At 39.0% G+C, this 23,944-nt stretch overlaps 1 protein-coding gene across 1 annotated transcript; it reads right to left on the minus strand.

Moving 5' to 3' along the window:
- Window positions 1-713: 713 nt before the first annotated feature.
- USP38 (ubiquitin specific peptidase 38) lies at window positions 714-21,159 on the minus strand. Its single transcript, XM_038135215.1, has 11 exons — window positions 21,039-21,159; window positions 20,272-20,980; window positions 18,838-18,973; window positions 14,439-14,568; window positions 14,084-14,185; window positions 11,213-11,371; window positions 10,659-10,852; window positions 10,021-10,114; window positions 9,083-9,189; window positions 6,646-7,990; window positions 714-3,983 (listed from the first exon to the last, which is right to left on the minus strand). The coding sequence occupies exons 2-11, from the start codon at window positions 20,954-20,956 to the stop codon at window positions 3,822-3,824; spliced, it is 3,114 nt and encodes a 1,037-aa protein (XP_037991143.1). The 5' UTR covers window positions 20,957-20,980; window positions 21,039-21,159; the 3' UTR covers window positions 714-3,821.
- Between the last annotated feature and the right edge of the window lie 2,785 nt (window positions 21,160-23,944).

Below are 23,944 nucleotides of genomic sequence, written 5' to 3' on the forward strand. Positions count from 1 at the left end.
CTCATTACATCTCATTGTAGGTTGTTACCCAGGCAAATCACCCTTGTGTTAGAAACTGAGCACATTTCTTTAGATCACAACTCCTTCAATCTTCCACTTGCCATGATTTGGTAATTTTTATGCTTCATTCCCCTGTATCAGAGACCAGCAACAGCCAAAATTGAGCAGTTAACTTTTGTTGTTATGTCACAGTATAATATTCTCTTTATTTACACTCAAATCTTTAAGCCTTAAAAACAAAACTGGCAATAAGGCAAGACAGGAAACCCAACAAAAGAGCAAAACTCTAGGAAGGGACTGGAAGGGTCCTCTGGTTTATCCGGTTTAGTTGCCTACTATTCAGACACCACTTAGCATTTAATTTTTTTCATAGACATAGTTTGCTCTTCCTTCAAAGCAAGGCTCTGCCTAGAAGGCTGTTCCAGAATTAGGAACTTTGTTTCTAATCTAAATTTTATTTATAGGAAGTTTATACCCACTTGATTTTGTTTCAACACTCTCATTTCCCAGAGCTTTTGCCCTTTACCTGTCACTTGTACAAAATAAATGACTCTTCTGACTCAATGAACAAACGTATTGCTACAGATTAAAAAAAAAAAATAATAAAAAAATTAAGGCTTACCCAAGAAATTAAACTTCCAGAGCATACAGAAGATCAAATATTTAACTTTCCAAAGAAGGGAACACAGAAAAAAAAAAAAAAGAAAAAAAGCTAGCCAGAAAGTGTAATTTGTTCAGTTATTCAAAGAAGCCTCTTCTCTCCTCATCCTGGATAAATGGGCTCATAGACATTGTAATCACTTGTTACAGGGGAGACTGTTCACAGTAATACACTGTGATGCTCCACATAAAAAAACTGTAAAAATTAACAGCACAAAAGAAAGTTAATACAACTCCAGTGACCATTAAAACAAAGACCAAATCACAGTCTGTCTTGGTAGAAGCAAATAAGATTTTAAGACATACCACCCTTGCATGGTACAACTGTGTCTCTTTCATGAAAGTAAACAACAAAAACCCTAAACTTCTGAAATGGCCTTATGCATTTTGTACCTTTCTATTGATTCAACTTAATAAACTTATTAAGAATGGAGCCAAAAAGGTAAATAAATAAACCATCCAGCATTCATTCACAAGCAACAGAAATCAAAGTACCATATGTACACTTTTCTCTCATGTCCAGAGGATAGTGGCATGCAGCACTATTACTGTAAACAATAAAAAAGGTGCACATTTCAAAGCATGAAATAATTCTTCACTTCCACTAGGTTTACTGAAACATTTCAAGTTGGATATCTATGACTCACCAGCCTAGGACAGCTGTCAAGTCAACAAGCAGACTTACAAAAAGGTATCCTGAATTTTCAAATCTACTTTTAAAACCCCAAGCAAATGCATTGACAGAAGTCAACTAGGTAAAAGAAAGAAGTTCTTTTCAGTTTCAGTAATCGATCATTTTGCACCTAAGCAGATCCAACCTGATTGGCATTATTCTCATGTAAATTTTCTATATTTAACACCTAATTTACAATGGGCAAAAAGGGTGTAGAAAGCCTTCTAAGAGCTCATGAAATAAATATAGTTCAACAGGTATACAAAAGACATATTGCATATTATTTTATGGTAGGCTGCATAATTTGTATTTTTACTGTGAGAACAGAAAAACAAAACCGATCTTTAGAAAATGATGATTTCATATAGAATAAAACCACTTGCCCCTGCTTCTACTTACTAGTAGTTTAAAATGAACAGTAAATTGATACAGAGACAAAATATTCCCAAGGCAATGCAACAAGTAGACAGCTTTTTAATGTGTCCTCAGTCTGGGAGAGAAAAGCCAAATTAACCTGTCCTATAAAGCATTTTCAAACCAAAGCAAACTGGCAGAGAAGCCTAAAAAGAAATAAAAAAACCCCCTTAGACTAAGTTACAGAATGTCAAAGCAAAGCGAACTTCCAAAAAAAAAACCTCATTTAAGTGCAATGAAATGAAAATGTTCCTCATGCTGGTCTCAAAATGTTCCATGTTTCTGTGGCTGAACCCCTGGTTCAGAGACCTACTGCTGAGATAGCAATGGAAAGAGTAAGACAAAGCCAAGGTATGACAAACTGTCACAAGAAAGCTTGGAAAGTACTAAAAAAAAAAAAATCAAAGTCAGCTGCTTTAACTTTCTTGAGTATAACATCTGAACCTATAGTAAATCACATAGCTTTAGTGATAATATAAAAATAGCTTGCAAGCTAAATTACCTTTCAGATTAAACTCCATATATTCAAAATCATATGAAGAAGACTTAATTCTCTCAACATATCCTATGCTTTTTTTAAAGCATTTTAAAGAAATTTGCTTATTTTTATACAGCTATGCTAAAACCTGCCAGGTCTGCATGCTTTTTAAGGACACGCTTTGTCACCTAAAAGACCATAAAAACACAGCAAAAACAGTGCAGAATTTTGTAAAAATACTCTAAATAAATTTACACTTCACTCTAAGATTACTCAAAAATTAATCACTGAGTTCAACAGTCTAAGTCCTTTACTTCTGTTATCCTCATTGCACATCAAAATCAAAGTTGCTATTTCTGTCAAGACTCAAAGGAGTGGATCCTCAGCCTCTGCTTGTCTAATGAGCAATCAAACAGCACTCCTTAAGCAGAATAACTGTGGGCTTCTGCAGACAAAAAAAAATGTCCTAAACTCACCAGGAAGTTTTTAATACCAGCAAAACCCAAAGGCAAAACTTCAAAAGACTCTTATAAGCAAACATCCTCAGCAAAGACCAATAGAGGCAGATTTTCTGTGAGTTCATTAACATAGCTCCATCTTTATGACCAGTTTTTTCTCAGCAGTACAGGCTATGAAAGTTACAGATCACCAGGTATGTATATTTTTAAATCAAAAAAATAAAGGGCAACACTTACTGCATTTCAAACTAATAGATTTTAACTTCTGGAAACCTAAAAGCTCTCTATAAATGTCTTGAATTTTAATGCTGACAAAAAAAAATTGACTACTAAGACATTTTTCTCATCTTCTGCAGCCTCAGAGAGTTTAAGTTGCAGTACTGCAAGGCACATACAGAATCTCTTCCTTTCCAGCACTCAGCAGATTTATTCCCTGAAATAATTTTAAAATCCTCAAAACAATTAGAAATGCTACTGAGTTAACAATTTCTATTTAAAAACATTGCTCCTACACAACATGCACTTTTTTGGATAACAAGTTAGCAAATATTTATAGTTTTTTTTTTTCTTTTCATTTACAGGGGAAATGGACTGAATAATTTTTAACCTGGAAAGTACTGTATCATGTCACATTTAAGTTATTGCCTTCATTACAAATTGCATCATCTCTGAAAATCCACACAGGTATTGTATTTGAAAATAAGCAGTGGGTGAAAGACTACAGATGCAGTTTAGCCCATCTGAAAATGGCTTTCCACATAAAGCAATATCATCAGAGTAAAAAATGAACTTTCTTCATTCAGTGGATGAGGATAAGAGAAACTGATGTAAGTACATTTTGATCAGTTTAATGCAACGTCATTAGCATTTACTTTAAAAAAACTTAATTTTCTTGGTTTTGGGCAAGCATATCTTACTATGAAAGCAACTGAACTTTTAAGAGGTAGGTTTTTTTCCATTATGCACTTATTTATTTCAAATAAAACATAACCAAAAAAACACTAATATTTGTTTTTGGACAAGGATCAAGTCTCAAAGTCTGATACAACTCCAACAGAGTTCAGTATTTTATTTGTCCTCAGCAGTACTAGGCTGCTTTACACTGCTGGAACCAGTGTATTCCAGGTTGTCTTCACAGTCAAAAGACTAATCTACCAACGGTACTGAACCCACCCCCTCCTCCTCCACCTGTGGGCCCACAACTTCCTGGGGGATCATTGTCATCAAATCCATTGGGTCGGAAAGAGCAAGAGGCCGAGGCAGCTTGAAGTGCTTGTGTTCGAGCACTAAGCTCTTGCTCCTGAAATGAAAGAATAAAGACAATTAAAAAGAAAAAAAAAAAAAAACCCAACCCCACAACCTCATGCCTTTGAAATGGCTTTTAAAGCAGCATCACTAATTTCTAGTGAACAGCTATGCTAAACTTTCAAGTTGGACATCCACAGCCAACCTAAGATGTACAATTTTGCTGATTGTCAGTAAGTGTAAGCGAAACAAAATTAAAAAAATTAAAAATTAAAAATCCATCTGAGTTCATGCTAAAATTGTATTACGGCAACATGGAATACCACTAAAAAATTAGACTGCTGGTGAGAAGTTAACAAAACAGGTTTTGACATATGTTTGATATAAGTTTTCATCCTAGCAATTTTCATATGCTCTTCTTCTTGGTGGCAAAGTCAAAAGGTAAAACCTTTACATCAATGTTCGTTACTTTAAAGACACTTCTTCATTCCACTCCATCAACTGCATAGAGTAACAATATACTCAGATAAAAGGCCAAAGGATGGACAGGCTATCTAGTTTCTATTCACTGCGTCTTTTCAGCTTTCAACTATTATTGCTATGCTAACTGTTATAATGTAGCAAGTCTCTGCAACTCTCAAGCACTTCATAAAAATCAGAGTCAATCGCTGGAAAATGTACCTGCACAAGTGGAAGGAACTGAAAGCTCTGCTGCCTGCCAGCTGCTTTTTCAGCTGAATGCTCCTGAAGCTTCTTAAGACATCTAAGAAGGGCATGAGAACATGCTTTTCCTTCCTTAGACATATCCTGCACTATTTCATCTCTGGTCAACTAGTTCAATAAACCCTGCAGCGATTTTCTATCTTTAGTATACCTTTCTCAAATTGGCCAAGAGCTTCAAAAATTGAGGGAGAGAAAGCAGATGTTGGGTCTGGAAGGCTAACAGGAAAAGACCGTGGACCTGGCAACAAACTGAAAGTATTCCAGTGCTAAGGTTCATACTGATAGCTGCCTTCACATGACACTTCATCACCACACACCTCCCTAAAGGCAATGGGAGCAAACTTTAGAATAGGGTTTCAGTAACTACAGGGGTCACCTTTAATTCTTCCTGAATGTATTATACTACCATGAAACCACTAAACTGAAGTCTTGTCCAAATACTTTCACAGGTGCTAAAAGCAGACCTTGTGAATTTAAATTATTTTGCCTTTTTCAAAAACACAGCCTAAGTCTGAAACTATTGTACACTGCTAAGGACTGAAATGTATACTCTTTTCCAAAATTAAGATATTTGGAGGACGCTGTCTACACAGATGTGCTGGCCATACTCCTGAAGACAGTATTATGCTATCTCCTGCAATATGTGGAGTCATAAGGATCTGCCTAACTCTATGACACACCAAAAACTACGTACATTTACTAGGAATAACAAAGAAAGATTAAAAACTTGTAGTACCAGAAATCAACCACAGATTTTGATTAAAATAGCAGACCTTGCATAAATAGCCTGTTTAGTTCAAAAAACTACACTACCAAACTGTTTATCTTATAGCACTGGCATTTTTACAAGCAATAGCCTTATTTCTGAACACATTTAATGTTTTCAGGTTGTTATTTTTATCCCCATAAGTACTAGATTAGGTAAGTAAAACTTGATAGTCAATACAGCTCTCTGGATTCAGAATAATGCAGAGCATCCCCCTTTGCTTTCCATATATTTGCAGTAAGGGTTTTAAAATTTGTTTTAAATAGAGTGGGAGCTACCCATATTGCAGGTTTAGTTATTTATACTGGAAACATCCTCACTTACCATGTGGTAAACAGATATGCAATAGCAAACCAAAAGCAGTAAGATACAGAATTTTTTGAACGTATCTTCTAAAAATTAAAGGCTTTCTTAGGACAGGAAAATATATTCTTAACTTAGCTGGAAAAATTAATTGAGAACACTGAACCAACAGTGAAATATGGCATCTTAAAATTAGAATAATATAATTCAGTGAATCAGGATATTAGCAATAATTTCAGAAAACCCATCAAAGAGCACACAGTAAAACATACTTTTACTCCTAGAACATCCAAAAAAAGCAACAATGCTCTAAGAAAGATGTATTGAAGTGTGGAGAACGCTGTTTTCTTTTAACAGTAAACAAAAAGGCTGCCACAACTAGGTGAAGTTCTCAGAACACAAGGAGTGTGCTGCTGGAAGCACTGGTCCCACAGAGGATATGGCACAGGCAGCAAAGGGAAAATGGAATCCAGTCACCCACATCAGGTCATCATTTCAGTTGTTTTAGCATTTGACTAAGCACAATTTTAAAAGTCAAACTTCACTACAAATGAAAATGCACTAGTAAAAACACCACTTAAAAGTTTTAAAGTAAACTTAAGCCACTCTTGTAATTTCATAAAGGCAATGAAAGTTTGAACTGTTTGAAGCCTCTCCCATATAGAATGACAAGTGGTTAAACAACCTATACAAGCATCTCCGCTCAAAGTTTAAACTGAAATGAGTTTATGCCATTTTCCTTGACATTTCCCATCTAACAGTGACAACCTTACTACAAAACCTGTCCAGCAACACAAAGATGAAGCCAGACTGGTGATTTATAAGGTTAATAGAGCAGAATACTTCAAAGCTACCTTGCTCTTTCCTGTAGACTGCCTCTTGTGAGGCTTAAGGAGACACCCTTTAAACAAAATTTCCATCTTACCTGCAAGTACAGTTTGTTATCTTTTGTAATTGCATCCATGAGATCTTTTTGTAGAGGAGGGTCTCCATTTACCCAGAGGCCATTTGCTGGATTGGTATTGAAGCCAGAGGTGCTGCTCTGCTTTTTGTAAAACAGAACATAAGCAGTGTCCTTTGGAAATCTACTGGTGATTTTCTGGACTGACTGAAATGAGGTAAATGTCACTCTGCTGTCATTGAACAGAAACCATTCTCTTGGCATCTCAGTGTCCAGCTCATTTTCTACAACAGTACAAGGACTCTCCTCTGTAAACAACTTATCCTGAGGAGAAACTAAAGAAAGAGCTGTAGACTGGTGGCAGAGCCCTGAAGGCCCTGACCCAGTAACATTTCTAGCATATGAATAATAATGTCCACTTTCAGAGGATACACCAGAATGCACCACCACAGAGCTCAACACATAGGGCACCAATTGTGGGCAGGTCACTTCATCAGCACCAGAGGGCTTCAGTTTTTTAGCAAGGTTTTCTCCAGTATCAGAAATCTCCACACCAACAGACCAGCCTCCTGAAACAACAGCTAAAGGGGATGTTGCTCTTTTCACTGGCAGTTGCAATACAAGTGGTAGAGAAACATCGTCCAAGATTTTGCGCCTTATGTGACATTTTGGATCATATGAAAATCTCAAAAGAGTGAGAATGAGGTATTCAGGTTCCTCAATGACTTGCATAGTTTTTTCAGCATTCTGTAGAGAGGCACACTTCTCACAATAATATTTGTTGTCTCCACTAAGGATCTCAGGTGCCAGAAAATAATTAAGTAAGTCTGTAACTGACAGGGTATTTTTACCTACTAGACTCTGAGACATATCCCCATTATTTTCAACTTTGAGTTCAGAAATTGTGGTATTCTCAGAGCTTGGCTCACTAGAAAAATCTATGGTTCCTTCATTCATTAGTGTGTCACATCCATGATTTACTTCCAAACTACTGAGACGTGTTTCTGCACCAGCATTGGTTGCTGAAGTATTACTTTGCACCATGCAGTCATCTTTCACTTCAGAATGTCCTATGCATTTTGGGTCAGCATTCTCTAAGGAAGTTGGGGGACAGAAAGCCAAAGAGAGATCTGTGAAAGCTTCTTCCTTTTGAGACATACTTTTGCAGTTCAAACAGCATATGTTAGTCTTCAATTTTCCTCCAAACATCTTCTCTATCAGAGTTCTTTCTTCACTTTCCATACAAGGTGCTTCAGTAAATACTCGTGTTTTATGGGCAGTTTCTTGTGCCTGGGACTTGTCAGTCATAATACTTTCAGAACTCTTGGCTGAAGACAATGCTTTCAAAGTTCTCTCTTCTTCATGCAACCTGAAGACAAAGAAAAATAAATCCAAGTAACTGTGCTATTTTCCAAATATTGCCACACTATTTCAGATTTTTTCCAGCTAAAAAATACAGATGGTTAAGTTGCTAAAGTGTCTTATATAAAAATATAACAAACAGATTTTTTAGTGTAAGGAAGTTGAAGCACAGAGTTCCAAAACAGAGTATGAGTGGCACAAATGCATTTATTGTGGGTCTCATTATATATGACAGAACACAATGGATATATTGAAAGAACTGGGAAATATTAAAGAAACCTAACAATGTTTATATAATTTTATTATTATTTATTATTATTTATATTGTGTTAATAAATCAGCTGTTGAGTTGACTGGGCCTGTATGTCAGACTTTGTAAAAGAAAAAGTAACTAACTATTTGTCTATGGCCAGACTATTTCAAAAGAAAATGTCACAATTCTGCAGCCAGGAACGTTCTGCAGCAAGAAAATCCAAACTAAAAGAGGAACCCAAAACATGGAGGAAAAAAAGAGAGAACACTATTTCACTACGGAGATAAATTTCTCCAGAAACAAAATGTGTCTTAAAGTAATATTGCTTAAGCCTCATTTAGTAAGCCAAAAATAAAGAGGGTTATTAATAAATGTAGGTATTACTGATTTATCTCTCACAGTTAATTTGCTTGCTTAATTAACTGGTTATAAAGACATGTACATCTCTTTGTGACATGTGTGCCTTGTATGAAATACAGCTGTCTCCACCAACATGAAATTCCAGAAGCACAACTAAACTGCTTTCACCAACTACATTAATTTAACAACAGCACCACAACTTGAACATAACACCCATGTTTACATTTATAAAAGTGGCACATTGTTACCACCATAACCTGTTCTCAATTATGTGGATTCAATATGGCATCCAGACTTCACTACAGACTAAACCCATGAAGAAAAGTAGTTTGTAGACTATACAGAAAACCAGAGAAAGATAGGAATGAGGTTGAAAATTCCAGATCCCCACTCATGCATTGGAACTGCTACACAACTGCTCCCAAGAGCTCAACATTATATGGTAAGGCTGTAGATTCATTCCCACTGATGGCACCACAACCATACCTGTCTAGCAGGAATCTGAGATATTCTGAACAATCCTGTTGGGATCGAGGAGTGAACCATGGTGGTCGGGAAGCTTCAAAGAAAATTCTAGGAGCATATGCCTCCCTCTGTCCAAGTGAAGGAACAGGTAAGGTTACATAGGAACAACTTAAAAAATTGGTTATATTATTTTAATATTAACAGCTGAACTATGGACTACATTATCACAGCGTAGCTGAATGGAACATAAGGTACACAAACATTTAAACAACTTAATCATAACGAAGGGAGAGCCATTAATTTTGTATGTCCAGTACAAAGATAAAAATAGTTTATCCTGCTGGCAAATATTAATGCTTAGTGAGTACAAGCCAGGTATTATAGCAGTTCCTGTTCTTGCTGGCGAGTTAAAAAACCTCTTTGTTTTCTTGAAAACACCAGTACTTCATAAAGACCCATTTAAAAATAAAGCTGATCCAGCCTCATCCTCTTCAGAAGTTTAGTGCTATTATTCAAAGAGAACAGAAGTGTCTTGTACCTCTCCAGCATTAGCAAAATGTTTTGAACAGCTAACAATGTTCACATTAGAGTTTGAACTACAATTAACTTTAGCGTAAAAATCAATGAAGAAGGTCACAGTTTACCCCAGAAAGATACATAAAATCAGCTTGTATATCAACTCAGGTCTTATTTGGATTTTTTCATTCTTGCTTCTCAAAGAAAACCTACCACTACCTATTAATGGCAACAACAAAATGCCAACATATTCCACCAAGAGAAATGTGTATTTCATAAGTCCATCCACACCATCTGAGTACTTGAAGGCAGACTGATTCCCATACAAAACTGGAATATTTATACTTTAAATACTCAAGAGGACTCCCATGGCATCATGTTTTTTTCTCAATTTTGGTACCTAGATCTAAGCTTAAAGAAAAGCAGATGAAAAACTGACATACCTGGGTATGGGCCAAAAACGCAAAAAGATGCTGTAATTTTCTCATTAGGGAATTACAGCCATTTAGATTCAGAGATAAAACATGTCTTCTGAAACTGAAATGAAAGAGAGAGACATCAGTTTCCTAGCTAGACTTCTAACAATGCAGTTATCATTCCAGCTCAGATAATTACTTCAAACTGAAAGAAAGCAAAACACATAACACTTCCCTTTAATACTGGAACTCTGCTCTAGTGCAGATATAAAATTACTGTATGGTAAGAATTAACACTGCAAAATACCTATGTCTTTAAACATTTAAATGTGTAGGAATGGGATACAGACAGACTTTTTTTAATACCCTTCCAGATTATAACAAAAGCTCAGCAAAAATTTTTACAATACAGCAGTGAGCAAGAACAGTGAGGGGAAACAAGACTTGTGTTTTGACACTGGGCAGAAGGATCAGGATTTTTAATTCCTAAAATTGCAGTTTCCAGAGCTGAACTTGAACAAAGCAACCAGTAACTGAGTGCAAAACAACCAACTCAGCTCTAGCAAGGTGAGAGACCCCAGGACAGGTTACTATTCTGTGAAAATCAAGAATGCAGTAACTGCAAGAATTATTTGCAATGAAAAAAGCTGTTAAGAAGCACTTACTCTGTAGCCATAAAAAGTGCTTGAATAACACTGTTCATGTAGCAAGTATTTCCTAGATTTATTAGGCCTGTCTTCCCAGTTTCAGATTTTCCAGAAAGTCTAGATAAACAAGATGGCAAAGAACTGGATTGAGAAGTCCAGGCACTCTGACTGAGGATCAACTTAATCTTCTCTTCAGTGGGTTTGGGCATATCCTATAAGAGAAACATTTAACACGCTTAATAAGTTTCTTTATTTGTTTCTGCAACAGATCTTGCCATTCAGCAGTACCCTATCTTCCCCTGCTCCCCAGGACTCCTTCAAGGTCTCACTGCTGCCCCTGATAGCCTAGGAGATACAACAGACCCCCTGCCCTTGTTCCCATCCCTCCCCCCAACCTTCTTCTTCAAAGCTTTATACTTATTTTATATTTCAAAAACAGGATTGACATGAGATTATGTGGTTAGCTCTTTTCTCCATGTGGAAGCTCTAAAGAATTTGGATCTGTGGAACCACAGCTTCACATCTGGGAAAACAAAAAAAACCATCCCATGCTCTTAATATTCCTAATGTACCTTAAGAGCTTCCAGAATGGGTTCATAGAGCTCTGGAAAACCTGAATAATGATACATCATACAGTGTATCAACTCAGTCAACTGCATCAAAAAGGCTGTACTGGAAGGCAAGCCATCTCTTTTGAAGGAGTGAACCAAACTGACCACATGTGGGACAATCTAAATGGGAAAAGAAAGAAAGAAACAAAAAAGTGTTAACTGCATTTTCTCGGGTTTTTTAATTCTACAAAATACTTCACTGAACTTCATTGGTTTATACATGCCAAATGACAGGGCATCTTTTGTTATTAAATAAGAAGTGGTTGAGAAACAATGACTGGAAAAATGTACATTATTCTTTATGCATGACAATTTTCAAGCAGCACAATTAATTATTCAATGCTCTCCTTAGCTCACATAGCAAGTTTTAAAAGGAATTTCATGAACTTAAAAGGTGCATGCTAAGGTTTTAAACAGTCAAGTGTATAAAAGTACTCATCTTATTAAGGATATTAACTGCAAACATTTTGCTTTTGTGTCACCACTAACAGTTTAGTATCTTCTTGTGATTTCACAGGTATGGTTTTTAAAAGAAACCTCTAAATTTTCCTTTAACAGAATCCAAACCTTGGACTCATGAGCCAATGAATACATTCCTGCTTTTCCTACAAGAAGGAAACTGGCTCCACCTAGTGGGGCAGCTCAGCTCCATAAACCACAACCGTGTCATTTACTACGAGCTGAAAGCTGACCACAGCTATAGTAATCGATTTGAGACTTAGTTCAGGATTACTTTAAACTGGGTCAGATTAGAATCAGAAATGTTTACTTCATCTCCTTCCTCTTCTTCAGCACAGCTCTCTACTTTTGAATGTGTGAGACATAAGCCTTAAGACATCAAGTAGAAATTTACTTAAAAGCAGACACCTTTGCCAGTTTCCAAGTGATTAAGATTGATTAACTGTGAAAGAAGTTGATAGAATAATTTCTCATCACTAATTACTACCACACAATTTGTAAGCTAAAGGCATAAAATACAGAACAAGAATCATAAGAATATAGGAATCCAAGGAAGGTATACCAATTACAAGAACTGATATAGTTCAAAAGTAAAGTACTTTACCAAAGTAAAAAGGGATAGGTGCAAAATACAGATTTGTAATTTTTTAAAATAGTGGTTATTCTCTGGGTATAAAAAATATTTTTACATCTCTGATAAATAAACCCTGCTCTTTAGGTAAGCAAGGTATACACTGTTTAAAAATAAAAACACAAAGATGAAGCGTTCACTGTAGCACAAATCAATACTGAAAGGTATTACAATGAGAAAATTCCATCTTCCACTTTATAAATGTGGGTACACAGCAATGAGAAAGCAACTACTGAACTCCAAGAAGGAGCTTTGTATCAAGTAGATAATTCTGAACAGACAAAGCACATGGGAAGAACAGAAAAAGGATAGGTTCTCAGTTCTGTCAAAGAGAGTCAAATTCTACAGGCTGGATAACACTAAAAGATATACTTTAAATACACAGAATTATCTCTTCTGGATTGAGGTTGTATTAAATTTTATATATCAGTAGATTTTTGATGATCGTAAGTTCTATATCATAAGTACAAGACTGTGTCTTCTACAAAAATATCAAACTAATTTATGCTAATGATGCTCAAGTGTAAGGAGAGGGAATGTAATTTCAGATGCATTACCAAGTAAATTCATTTCTATTTATCAAACGTGCATTTGACACTTTCATAATCAGATCATTTGTTATTAAAAAAGTAAACAAGCACTTAAAGTGAAGGAAAATATTACATAATATTAAATGGTAGTAGCACAATTAAATGATAGTGAAAATAATTGTTAAAAATGATAGTGAAGAAAATTGTTAAAAATGGTCATGAAATCTTGCAGGGAGGTATTTATGCAATACACCATGCAGCCTCCAATAGAAATTTTCTCTGGTAAATCAAATTCATCTTTCTAGAATAGGCTCATATTTTACATTTTTTCTAATGCTTTGTCTCTCTCAGGAAAAAAGAAGCAAAGCAAGACAGAAAAATATATGAAATATTCATGTTTTGAACATATTCAAAGCTTTTAATTGTAACTCAAATTTCTATTCTAAGACAAGATCAGGGCAATGGAGAAACTTCAGAGATCTCTTGTTAAAAACCAACATAATGGGCATAAGACAATTACTCTGACATTAAACAAAGGGCCTGATACCCCTTCAGAGCCTTGGGAACAGCTTAGAAACAATATGACAGGCTGTTACTGTTAAATCTCAGATATTTCTCCTAAACTTTAAGCTTAACACCAAATGTGGGAACACGCTGCTGTATTAACACAGTCACTGTCACACCCTCCTATTTATGGCCTTAACTAATGGAATGCATTTTGAAAAGGGGTCATTAAAAATGGTGACCTTCAATTTGCCCGTGAACACTGACACAGGCAGCACAGCTTTCTGGAAGTTAAGACTTCTTGGTCTCATGAGCCTATTCAGGGTGACCAGGTTACATGGAGCAGATTCTCTCTGTTACCTGTTCTCCCCAAACAGCTGTCCTCAAAAACCTACTTGCCACCCAACTTTATCAGCCAATTTCACACACATAAAATGGATTTTCAGAAGCATGCAGTCAAAATGTGGTGCCCAGACACTCCCTCCAGAAAAAGGTACATACAACGAAGGACAATGCTTGTTTTCAGTCATATATGAAGTGGTTGAATCTGGAAGCTAAAAAGCCTTCCTGTAACCACAGGAACCTGATTCTATGACCTTCCAACAGACAAAATCGAAGCACATAAATTCTGTTGCTCTTTACACCCATTTTAGAAATCACTGTGAGTGACACTTCAAAGCACTGAAAAACAGTTATTTATCAACTCACCAAATGAAAAGCTTCTGGAGAATGCTGGAAACTAAGTAACATGTGGGAAAGGACAGCAAGGGCACCAGGCCTCACTAGAGGAAACCAAAGTCGATTAAAGACCTAAAAAAACCCACATTTATTTCAGTGAATCTACAAAGTAAAATTTCAGTAAACACAAAAAAAAATCTTCAAACACAGCCATTTGAAATAGACAAAATCACTACATGCAAGTGACAGCTATAGATGCATTTACATCATATTTGCAGAGTAAGAAGATACTGTATGTTACAATAAAAAGGATGCTACACAATTGCATAGCTGGTAGCAATTTCTTTCCCTCTCCCTCAGTTTTGAATGCTTTTCTCCAGCATACCAATTCAATCTTAAGCAGAGTGACGTCAATGAGGATGGTAAATTTCTGGACTGCAGCCAATCCTTTCAGCAGTGCAATCACCCATGTTTCCACGTGCTGAGCCAGAGGCCAGGACAGCCAATCAATCATTCTGCAAGGCAACAGGAGAACAAAAAATATTAAAAAAACCCAATATATGCCACTAACTTTAATCTCAACAAAAAAGATATTCTATATTAGCTTGCAACATGCTTACACAACAAAACTCACAATAAGTAACGTAGGAATATTGGGCAAGTGGTAAATTAATTTTGATTATATCTCAAGTCATTTAACTCTGAAATTAATAATGATTTATTTAATACATTTGAAGTAAACATGCATCCCCAAAAATACCTTATCATAAAAAAGTCAATATTTTGTATTGCTTCTTGTTGGTCTAGAAAATGCACTCTGATGTACAGACATTGAACTAACATATGGCAAAAACTTACTGCTGAAAAAGTGCCTGTACCTGGTAACCTCCCCTCTAACACCTTTTACTCCAAAGCAGACCAAAACTGACTACTAAGGAAGACTCTTCAACTTACAGCTACACACCCAGAAGCCAAGAAGCCAATCCAAACACTCGAAATTAATGGTAAAATCTAGTCATTTTAAATACATTGAGCGATCTGGGGTCTGCATACATCTCAAAAGGGATCATTTCGCTTGAGCTAAGAAAAAAGTGAAGGGACCTCCTGTGCCTAGAACATACACTGAAATATCAGGAACAGAAATCTGAGCTATTTAAAATTAGTAGTCAGTTTATACTGATCCTTAAGGCAGATAAGCAGGTGAGTTGAAACAATTTTAAGACACAGACAATATTGTAAGGGAGTGCCAGCTAAAACATGAAATCTAGGCTTTGATCTTCTGAGATTTTACTTGGCAATATTTTGAATTTTCTTTAATTGTCCGTAAGATTCCTTTCTTCAAACAAGATGAGGCAGCACTAATTAGGTGGAAGAAAAAACTTTTTAGCACAGGAGTGGACATTGAGACAAGTTACAATGTATATATCTTAGAATCTGCACATATAAAGTTCATAGGTTTCTCTAAAATAAGGCATCTTTAGAGCTGCCTTTTTAAGAAACAAGCACAAATCTTACCAAGTTTCTTCTGTATTACTATAAAAAAATTTTGGGAAAAAAACATGGCAACATCATAATCAGTGCTCTGAATTTACACAAAGCTCTCATTTCCTCAAGATGTTGAATTCAAACATGTTTATCCTGAGCAACCTTTCCATATATCCTCTAAAACAGAGAATCGAAAACACAGGCCCAAACTGTTTTTGTCTGCGAAGAAATAACCTTAACCTAAAAAAAGACCCCACAACTCATAAACCAATCCTTTTCAAATCTTCCCCTTCTTGATTTGTAGGCTTGATATTTTTCAACAGTCAGAAACATCTGCACTGCTAATTTAAACCTTATGACAACATATTGTTTTCTTAACTGTTTAGACAAGTATTCTGTAAAGCCCTACATCAGAACCACTATTCTAAAATACCTGATTGTTCATCTGGGAGTTAATGATTTTGAGAGCAGAAGCAAAAGTCAGAAGAAGAGACAAACGTGAACTTGCAGACCTGCTTGAGACTGTCCCAAAAAGCATCACATCTTAGATCTGGTAGGTGAAGATCAGGTATTTCGGTTGCATTTACTTAGCTTCTGCTCTGTTGCAATCAATGAGTGCATTTTTAGGCAGATACTAGTATGGGCCATGATGATCATGAATATAAACAGAGGATGCTTTTTTGGGTTTGACTAGATTAAGAGAGCCTTAAAAGCCTCAAGAGGACCTTCTGCCTCATACCACCCTAAAATCAGCAGGTCTTTTACCCACATATGTGCCTAGTAAGGACAGTATTTTTGATATATTTGAATAGAAAATTATTTGTGCAACCTCAGACAGTAACTTCTTTCACAAAATATCTTCTTCACCACATCAAAGAATCTGGTAGCTTAGGCATGAGTTCCTCAGATTAGGAAAAAAACCCCACAATAGCAACAGAAATCCTCAGACTACCTGTCACCCCCAATAACTTACAAGTCTTTTACAGAATTTTACACTTTCTCCAATAGGACAGAGCACCTGGTTATATCTGGAGTTTCACAGCAAAATTTTCAGTTTCTCTTAACAAAGACACTTGGGTTGAAGTGCAAAGAAGCATTATACTTGTCAGGATCGTGAGTACAGCCAGTTCATTTCCTCCCAGAGTTCTGAAGTAGAACTCTGTAGTAGTCCTCCCAGACTTCTAAAGTACCCATATATCCTCAATGAGATTCAACAATTTTCTGCTTCAGGTGAGGTTCCATGAGACAACTGAGTCAATCAGAAACAGCTCAAGCCAAATTCTAACATGCTCTTGTATCTAATGTACCTCCCACTGTGAACAAACTCAATTTATGAGTCTGTTAAATATAAATTTTTACTATTCTGTGCTCAACTTTAGAAAGACTGCAGTGCCACAGATGTTATACTTTGGAAGTGAGCAACAAGGTCTCTAATTTACAGTCACCAAAGCTCTGCTAACTCTCATCAGACCTTATTGTGCCTGGAGTTCTGCATCTCCTGGGAATGCTGCAAGCCTGATAACAGCATAGTCATTTGGTGCTCCAGACATTCCAGCTGCATTAACCTCTTAACAACTGCTTCACTAAGCCAGAAGAGAGTAGTAACTGCAAAAGGTTGCCAGAGGCAGAAAAAGAAATTGGACGCAGTGTTGACATGAGGTTGGTTGGCTGACCTTATTGGTTTCACGGAACAAAACTAGAGGCTCTTAAGAGAGAGTATTACCTCAAAGAATGAACAAACCTTACCTTTCCAAAACAAGAGAAAAACTCACCCATTACATGGCTGGTACCAAAAAAAAGAGCACTTATTTGGTAATAACAGCTCCTACTGTAACCAAAGCTCAGTACAGCATTACTTTCCTAAGCAGAGGCACACACCAAAGCTGTTCTCAAGCTACAGTTATATGATTACACTGTCTCAATGCAGCAATGCAACATAAACGTTAAAACACTACACTAACTTGAAAATTAATCACCAGCACATTACCGGCAAATTATCAGCATGACCAAACCCTGAATTTCCCAGCTCTGACCTTTAGACCGGGAACACAACTTTGCTGAAATCTCTTCAGTAAAGGAGATTCTCTTAAAGTCCCTAAACAGTATGTCTTAACCTAAATTGTATTACTAATACTGCTTCTTTTCATTAGATTTTCGACTGAAATACAGCTTCTCAATTTACTGTAAACACAAGGAATGTTTTCAGAGTGAGAAAGCCCACCAAGATATTCAAGTGCTACACTGCATGAATGCTCAAGTATTACAGTACACTCAAATGGATGTACTTAAAAGTAATAATATTGCAGACACTGAACTCTTAGTTTAAGGCTTCTTAAAAATTATTGTTGTTTTAAACAATACAAATTTCAAATAGTCCCCTGTTTAAATGCATTACCCATTTTCCTACCCTTCAGTGCTCAATAACAGTTTCTTCAACTGGGTTTCAAAAAAAAAAAGTCTTCATCCTTCTATCACTGACATCTTTCTGCATCACTATTATTCACATACCTGAAAATACTAGTCACGATTGCAATCTGAATCCCAGTCTGTTTACACTGCTACTCATCTACACCACATTTACTCGAGGTTAGCTTAGTGACAAACATAATATGCAACTGCTTTTACATCATTTCTATTCCTCTATCAGTCAAAGAATGTCCAAAAAACCTACAAGAGTTTGAGTGAAAAGGGTAATAGAGGCTGTTCTCTATGAATCCTTCTAAAAAATTATTAAGGTATCTAAGCAGAAAAAAAATCCCTCAAAACTAAGCAGTAAAACTCATTTTGAACTGGCTCCTTTCTTCAGAGCAGGAGATGATGGTTATTACCATCACATGCGAATGCTACCCTGCTTCTTAGAAAAGCAGAAAGGTTCATCTTCTGAAAACAAGGCCTTGTTTATCAGCTTGACTGTAAACTATGGAGTTTCCTACTTACACCACCTTCCATAAGGCAGAAGGCCTCACTTTAGATGTCATCTAAGAGGAACACAGGTGTTTCCTCTCAGTTTCTATTCAACCTCCTTCATCCACCCCAGCAGGGCTGGAGAATGAAGCCACAATAGCAATGAAGGCAACAACCTTAAACTGAAACTATGCCAGTAACAGCCACAGCATCATATATATCTATCCTTAAATTTTAACATGCCAAAAAGCATGGCTTGGAATTCCACTTTAAAAGTTCCTCTTCTTCATGCTTTTGATTGGTTGGTTTTTTTTTTAAGGAACTTCAGTAACAACTTCAAGAAAGGCAAGATTAAGAAAGAGACTCTTCTCTCCCTTCACAATTAAATACATTACCTGCACAGAGCTTGAGTCATACTTGTATCTTTCACATTAGGATCTGTAGTAAGGCTCCTGATGAGTACTGTAATCATCTGCAATGGTATGTGCTGCACAAGACTTGCCAGTGCAACAGAAGGCTCAAACGAAGAATCTGTAACAATTGAATATGACAACGTAAGGAACTAAAAAAAAAAACCCACAGAAAAAAGTCAGCTTCTTGTTTTACCCTACAACATCACCATAGTTTAAAAGTAACAATAAATCTATCCTATATCTTGCATTCTATTATCACAAACCAAACCAAAATTGGAACATATCAACGAATTAAGGACAATGAACAGCAGTGAATTACAAACTCCATTAGTTCATTTCATATCCATGCAAGAAAGTGACAATCTGCCAACTACTTCCTCCTCCACCCTAACTGGAATTGAGAAGCAAGTTTTGTATTTTTCTAAAAAGAAGTACCATAAGTTGTTTATTATACTTCATACTAAACCTAGGAATTTATTGCAGCTGGTATTCCCCATGTCCTATCTCAACAACTCTCTGCTAACCATACTACTTATGGCAAAATGCAACGTCAAGTTTCCCAGGTGCCTCAACAGCAAAGGCACTTTGCAATGAGAACTATTATAGTACTTCACAGATTTCAGAAGTCAGAAAGGACCTATTTACAATCACATTTCCATTACTCAGGCACTGGATGCTTCCTAAAATTTTATACGTTGCTTTTACATGTATTACTTATACGTATTTATAAATCCCGATTTGTTAAACAGTTCCAAGGAGCAAGAAGAATGAGCAGCTTTTCAAGGGACCTCTGGAGACCAAGTAGCCCGACCCCTCTGCCAAGGCAGCGTCACCTGGAGCAAGTAATTTAGGAACACACCCAAGTGGAGTCTCCCTCTCTCCAGAGAGGGAGACGCCACGACCTCCACGGGCAGCCTGTTCCAGTACTCCACCACCCTCTATCTAAACAAGCTTCTCTTCACGTTAAGGTGAAATCTGTGTTTTAGTTTTTGGCCTTCGCTCCTTGTCATGTTGCTGGGCACCACCAAAGAGTCTGACACCAACTTCTCGGCAAGAGCCTTTGAGATATTTATACGCATTTTGCTATTGATAATTTCAAATCTTCCTTAACAGGGCACCCAAAACCTCATTTCGGTATATGATTTAAAGCACTGCATCAGGAGTTTTTCCAAACACAATCCTGCTCTGTAGCAAAATAAATAACAATAAAAAAAAAGTATTCTCTAGCTTTTGCGGGGTGGGCAGGAAATAAAAAAGGCTTTGCTTTGTCGACCGTCAAGAAGTTTCATTTTAGTATCTGAGTGAGAAAGCAGTGGTTACCAGGTGATGCCTACAGAGAGCCCACTGCCTGCGCTACGGCTTTTGCTCTCCTCTGAATAACCCACGGCCCCGTTACTCCGCGCCGCTCTCGCTCACCTGCGGCGGAGATGACAGCGAAGAGCTCCTGAAGGGAGGGCAGCAGGGTGTCGGGCTCAGCCTTCCAGACGCTCCTGAGCAGCGCGCTGACCTGGGTCACCTGTGAGACGTAGAGGCGCAGCTCGGCCTCCCGGGTGCCCTGGCTCTGGAAATGGGCGATGCTACGCACCAGCTGCTGGCAGAAGGCGAGCGAGAGCTTCCTGCCGCGAGGCAGGCACTGCGGGAAGTCGCCCAGCAGCTGGCAGAGGCGGGCGCAGAGCGGCGGCGCCGGCCGCTCGCACACCAGGCGCAGCGCCTCCACCTGCAGCAGCTCGAAGAGCTCCAGCACCGAGGGGCAGCTCATGATGAGGCGCAGCCCCGCCTGGATGTAATCGAGGATGGCGGGATCGCGGTTGCTCAGCTCGCCGTAGCCGCGCTGCAGGAGGCCGAGGACAAGCCCGCGGTTGAAGAAAGCCTCGAACTCGGCGCGGTGGAAGCGGCCGTAGGCGTCCAGTACCTGCCGCCCCACCTGCCGCTGGAAGGGGTCGGGACCCTGCAGCACCAGGCGGGTGCCGAGCGCGAACATGGCGCGGCACTGCGCCTGGCTCAGCGGCGTCTCTGCCGACTCCACCACGCGCCGCACGATCACCCGCTTCAGCGGCAGCGGGTGCGAAGAGCTCACTAGCCCCTCCAGGATCTTGTCCATGGCTCCGGGCGCATATGCCGAGCGGCGGCGGCGGCGGGCCAGACCAGGCCTCGGCGGGGGCCGCCGCCGCCGCCGCCTCCCCGCGGCCCTCTCGCCGCCCTGCCGCGCAATGCCGCCGCTTCCCCCGCAGCCCTTGCGGCTCCGGCTCGCCCCTCGCCCGGGCGGCGGCGGCCCCGGCCCGGCCCGGCCCCGCTCCGCGGCGACCCCGACGGACGCGACCGAACTCCCGATCCGACCCGGAAGCGGAGCCCCGCGAGCAGGAAACCGGTGTGGAGGGGGCGGGCGGCGCGCAGACGCCGGCTCTTCCGCGGCACGCCCCGCGCTTTCGACGGCCAATGGCGAGGGCGAGGCGGGGGCGGAACCGTGAGGGGACTGAAGGACTGGCGCGGCCGGGGAGGATTTAGAGTCGGCGCGGGTTGTTCTCCTGTCACCTGCTTCCCGGCGTACACAAAGTCCCGCCGGCCTCCTCCGTCGTCTCTCACGGAGACGCTCTGGCGCATGAGGCGGTGGCCGCCCTCCCTCGGCCTGCGTGTACAGTTCGTAAGCTCCTCCTGAGATGTTTATTTATTGCTTCAGTTACCGCTCATCCTTGCTTTAGTTATTGCTTATTTTTAGATGCTCGTTACGGGTGTGCTGGTGACTGGCAGCACTTCCGCAGAGAAGCCTTTGCTCTTTAGCAGCGCTACAACAGAGTAGCAGTTAATGCTGACACACGTGTGCTTGTTATGAGGGTGTTCCCATCCTTAATTTAAGCCTGGCTATGCTAGTTTAGGGCAAATTAGGGAGAAAACCTGCAAAAGGAGGCCCCTCCAGAAAGCAAACCCACACAGCCCCTCCCTCCAACCGGTTCGGGAAGGATTTCTCGGAGAGAAGTGGAAAGAACCTGTTTATTTAACAGGCACAGCACCCCCAGCACTCAGAATGAGCAATACCAGATGATAACACTCCTTCACCACTCTGAAAAGGATGACAAATTCAGAAAGTCTCTCTTGGGGGATGGTTGCTCTGTTGTCAGTCCCTCCGGCGCTGGAGATGGCTGCTACAAGCCACGAGGTGCAAGCTCTCGGTGTTTCCAGGTCCCAGTCCAGAGTAGGTTCGAGTAGCTCCAAAAAGGGAAAGGGAAAAAAAAAGGGAAAAAAAAAAAAGAAAAAAAACAGTCCAGAGAAAAAAAAATTTGGACTGCTTAGCTAAACTAACTAATGAGCAGAAGCAAAAGCAGGAGCAAGCAGAAGCAAGAGCAAGGCAAAAAGCCCAGCAAAAAGCAAAAGCCGCACTATGTACTCCCTGTCTCTGTGTCCCGCCAGCCGTGGGGGAGCGGGCTGATAACAAAACCCAAAACAAAACATTCACTCTTCAGAGCCAGTCTTGAAGGCACAGAACATAATATCCAGCATAAACAGAACACACAAATGGGGATACAAGCATCATAACGTCACCCTAGGACACTGGCAATCATTCATTTCTGACCAGGTTTAGCTCCAGTTTTCAACAATCAAATCTTGTTAATGTACGTTGCATTTTCATACTGCGTTTTGAGAATAAGCGAAAAAGAAAAAGAGTTCTGCAAGTTACAAAGAATGAATATTATCATACACTCGTGGAATCAAGGAATGGTTTGGCTTGGAAGGGATCTTAAACGTCTTCTAGTTCCAGTCCTTCCTACTGTGGGCACACATGCCACTCAGTACATCACGTTTCTCAGAGCTCTGTCCACCTTGTCCACATTAGCTCTTTGAGAGCTAGGTAACAAGAAAGGTCACAAATTGAATTAAAACCATCATTGCCAGTAAACAAACTGGAGACCAAACTCCACTCAAATAAAATCTTTAGGCTAGCTTGCTGGTGACATAAATTGGGCGAAGCCTTCTTGGTTTGCTGTTTCTCAATACATCTTCATGCTATGTGGTTGAGCAATACCTGTAATTCAGCATCAGGAGAGTATGGAAAAAAGCCTAATTAATCCCTGCTAGTATTTGAAGTAGAACAGGTGCAGAATCTGAGCTGGAACTTAGGCTGACAACAGATACTGTTGATTTTAGAGTAAGAAAAAAGACCCACAAACTCTCCAGGGAGAGCTGTGAGATACTACAGCTGTCAAACAACAAAACACGAAACCAAGAAGTTCAGAGATGGCCTGAAAATAGAGCCCTCTGTTGATAAAATATTTCAATTTATCACTTTAACAGCTTAGATGACTTGAACTTTGCTCCTCACAGATGTAAAATCTGGTTCTAGAAACCACTGTGCAATTTACCGAGTTATTACAGTCCAGTATAACGTGTGTTGATCAAGGGCTTTTTTACAAGAACTTTTCAAAGGCCATATGCTGTTACTACCAACATCTTAACTGTCTAAATTGTGTTTGTACAGTGTTCTGTATGGGAATGATATCTAAATTAACTTTTTTTTTTTTTCAGACGAACTTTGTTGTAAACATATATAAAAAATTAACCTTGAGAAAGGTGATGGATTGTGTGGCTTGTCTACCTGTGGAACTTAATGCTTTGCCTTCTGTGATCTTGACTATGAGTGTTTAATTTTCTTATGTTTACTAGTATGAACTTTTTTTATTTATTTTTTTTTCTGGCACTGTTTATGGTAAAGCCAGAAGAGGAGAGAAGTCCTCTCAGGATCCAAAACAGAACTCTGAAAGAAAGAAGCACTGAAATCAAGTTGCCAGTGACACGTGCAGGGAAAGGGATAAAGTGAGACCTTATCTGGGCAGAGAGACGCGGAGAATGGAAGGAGAAATGAAGTTTGGAAGTATGCGAAGCTGCAAAGGTGCTCAGGTATTTTGATGTGAAAGAGAATAAGGGAGAAGAAAGGGAGAAAGGCAGGTTGTATGGCAGGCTCATGGGACGTATGATGGAGTAGGAAAAGCAGAGGGATAATGAGAGAAGCAGTTGCCACAAAAAGGGAAGAAAATGTGGAAGAACTAGAACAGTCATTTGAAAAGCTGGAGACTTATGGATGATTTTCTGGAGCTTG

Source organism: Motacilla alba, chromosome 4, assembly GCF_015832195.1.
Source record: "Motacilla alba alba isolate MOTALB_02 chromosome 4, Motacilla_alba_V1.0_pri, whole genome shotgun sequence".
NCBI lineage: Eukaryota > Metazoa > Chordata > Aves > Passeriformes > Motacillidae > Motacilla > Motacilla alba.

Coding starts and splice junctions, on each gene's coding strand:
- USP38 (XM_038135215.1), bottom strand. CDS start 20,956: ATGGACAAGATCCTGGAGGGGCTAGTGAGCTCTTCGCACCCGCTGCCG. Junction 14,569..18,837: donor ATGACTCAAGCTCTGTGCAG/GTAATGTATTTA, acceptor GTTGCCTTGCAG/AATGATTGATTGGCTGTCCT. Junction 11,372..14,083: donor CTCCAGAAGCTTTTCATTTG/GTGAGTTGATAA, acceptor TTTCCCATTTAG/ATTGTCCCACATGTGGTCAG.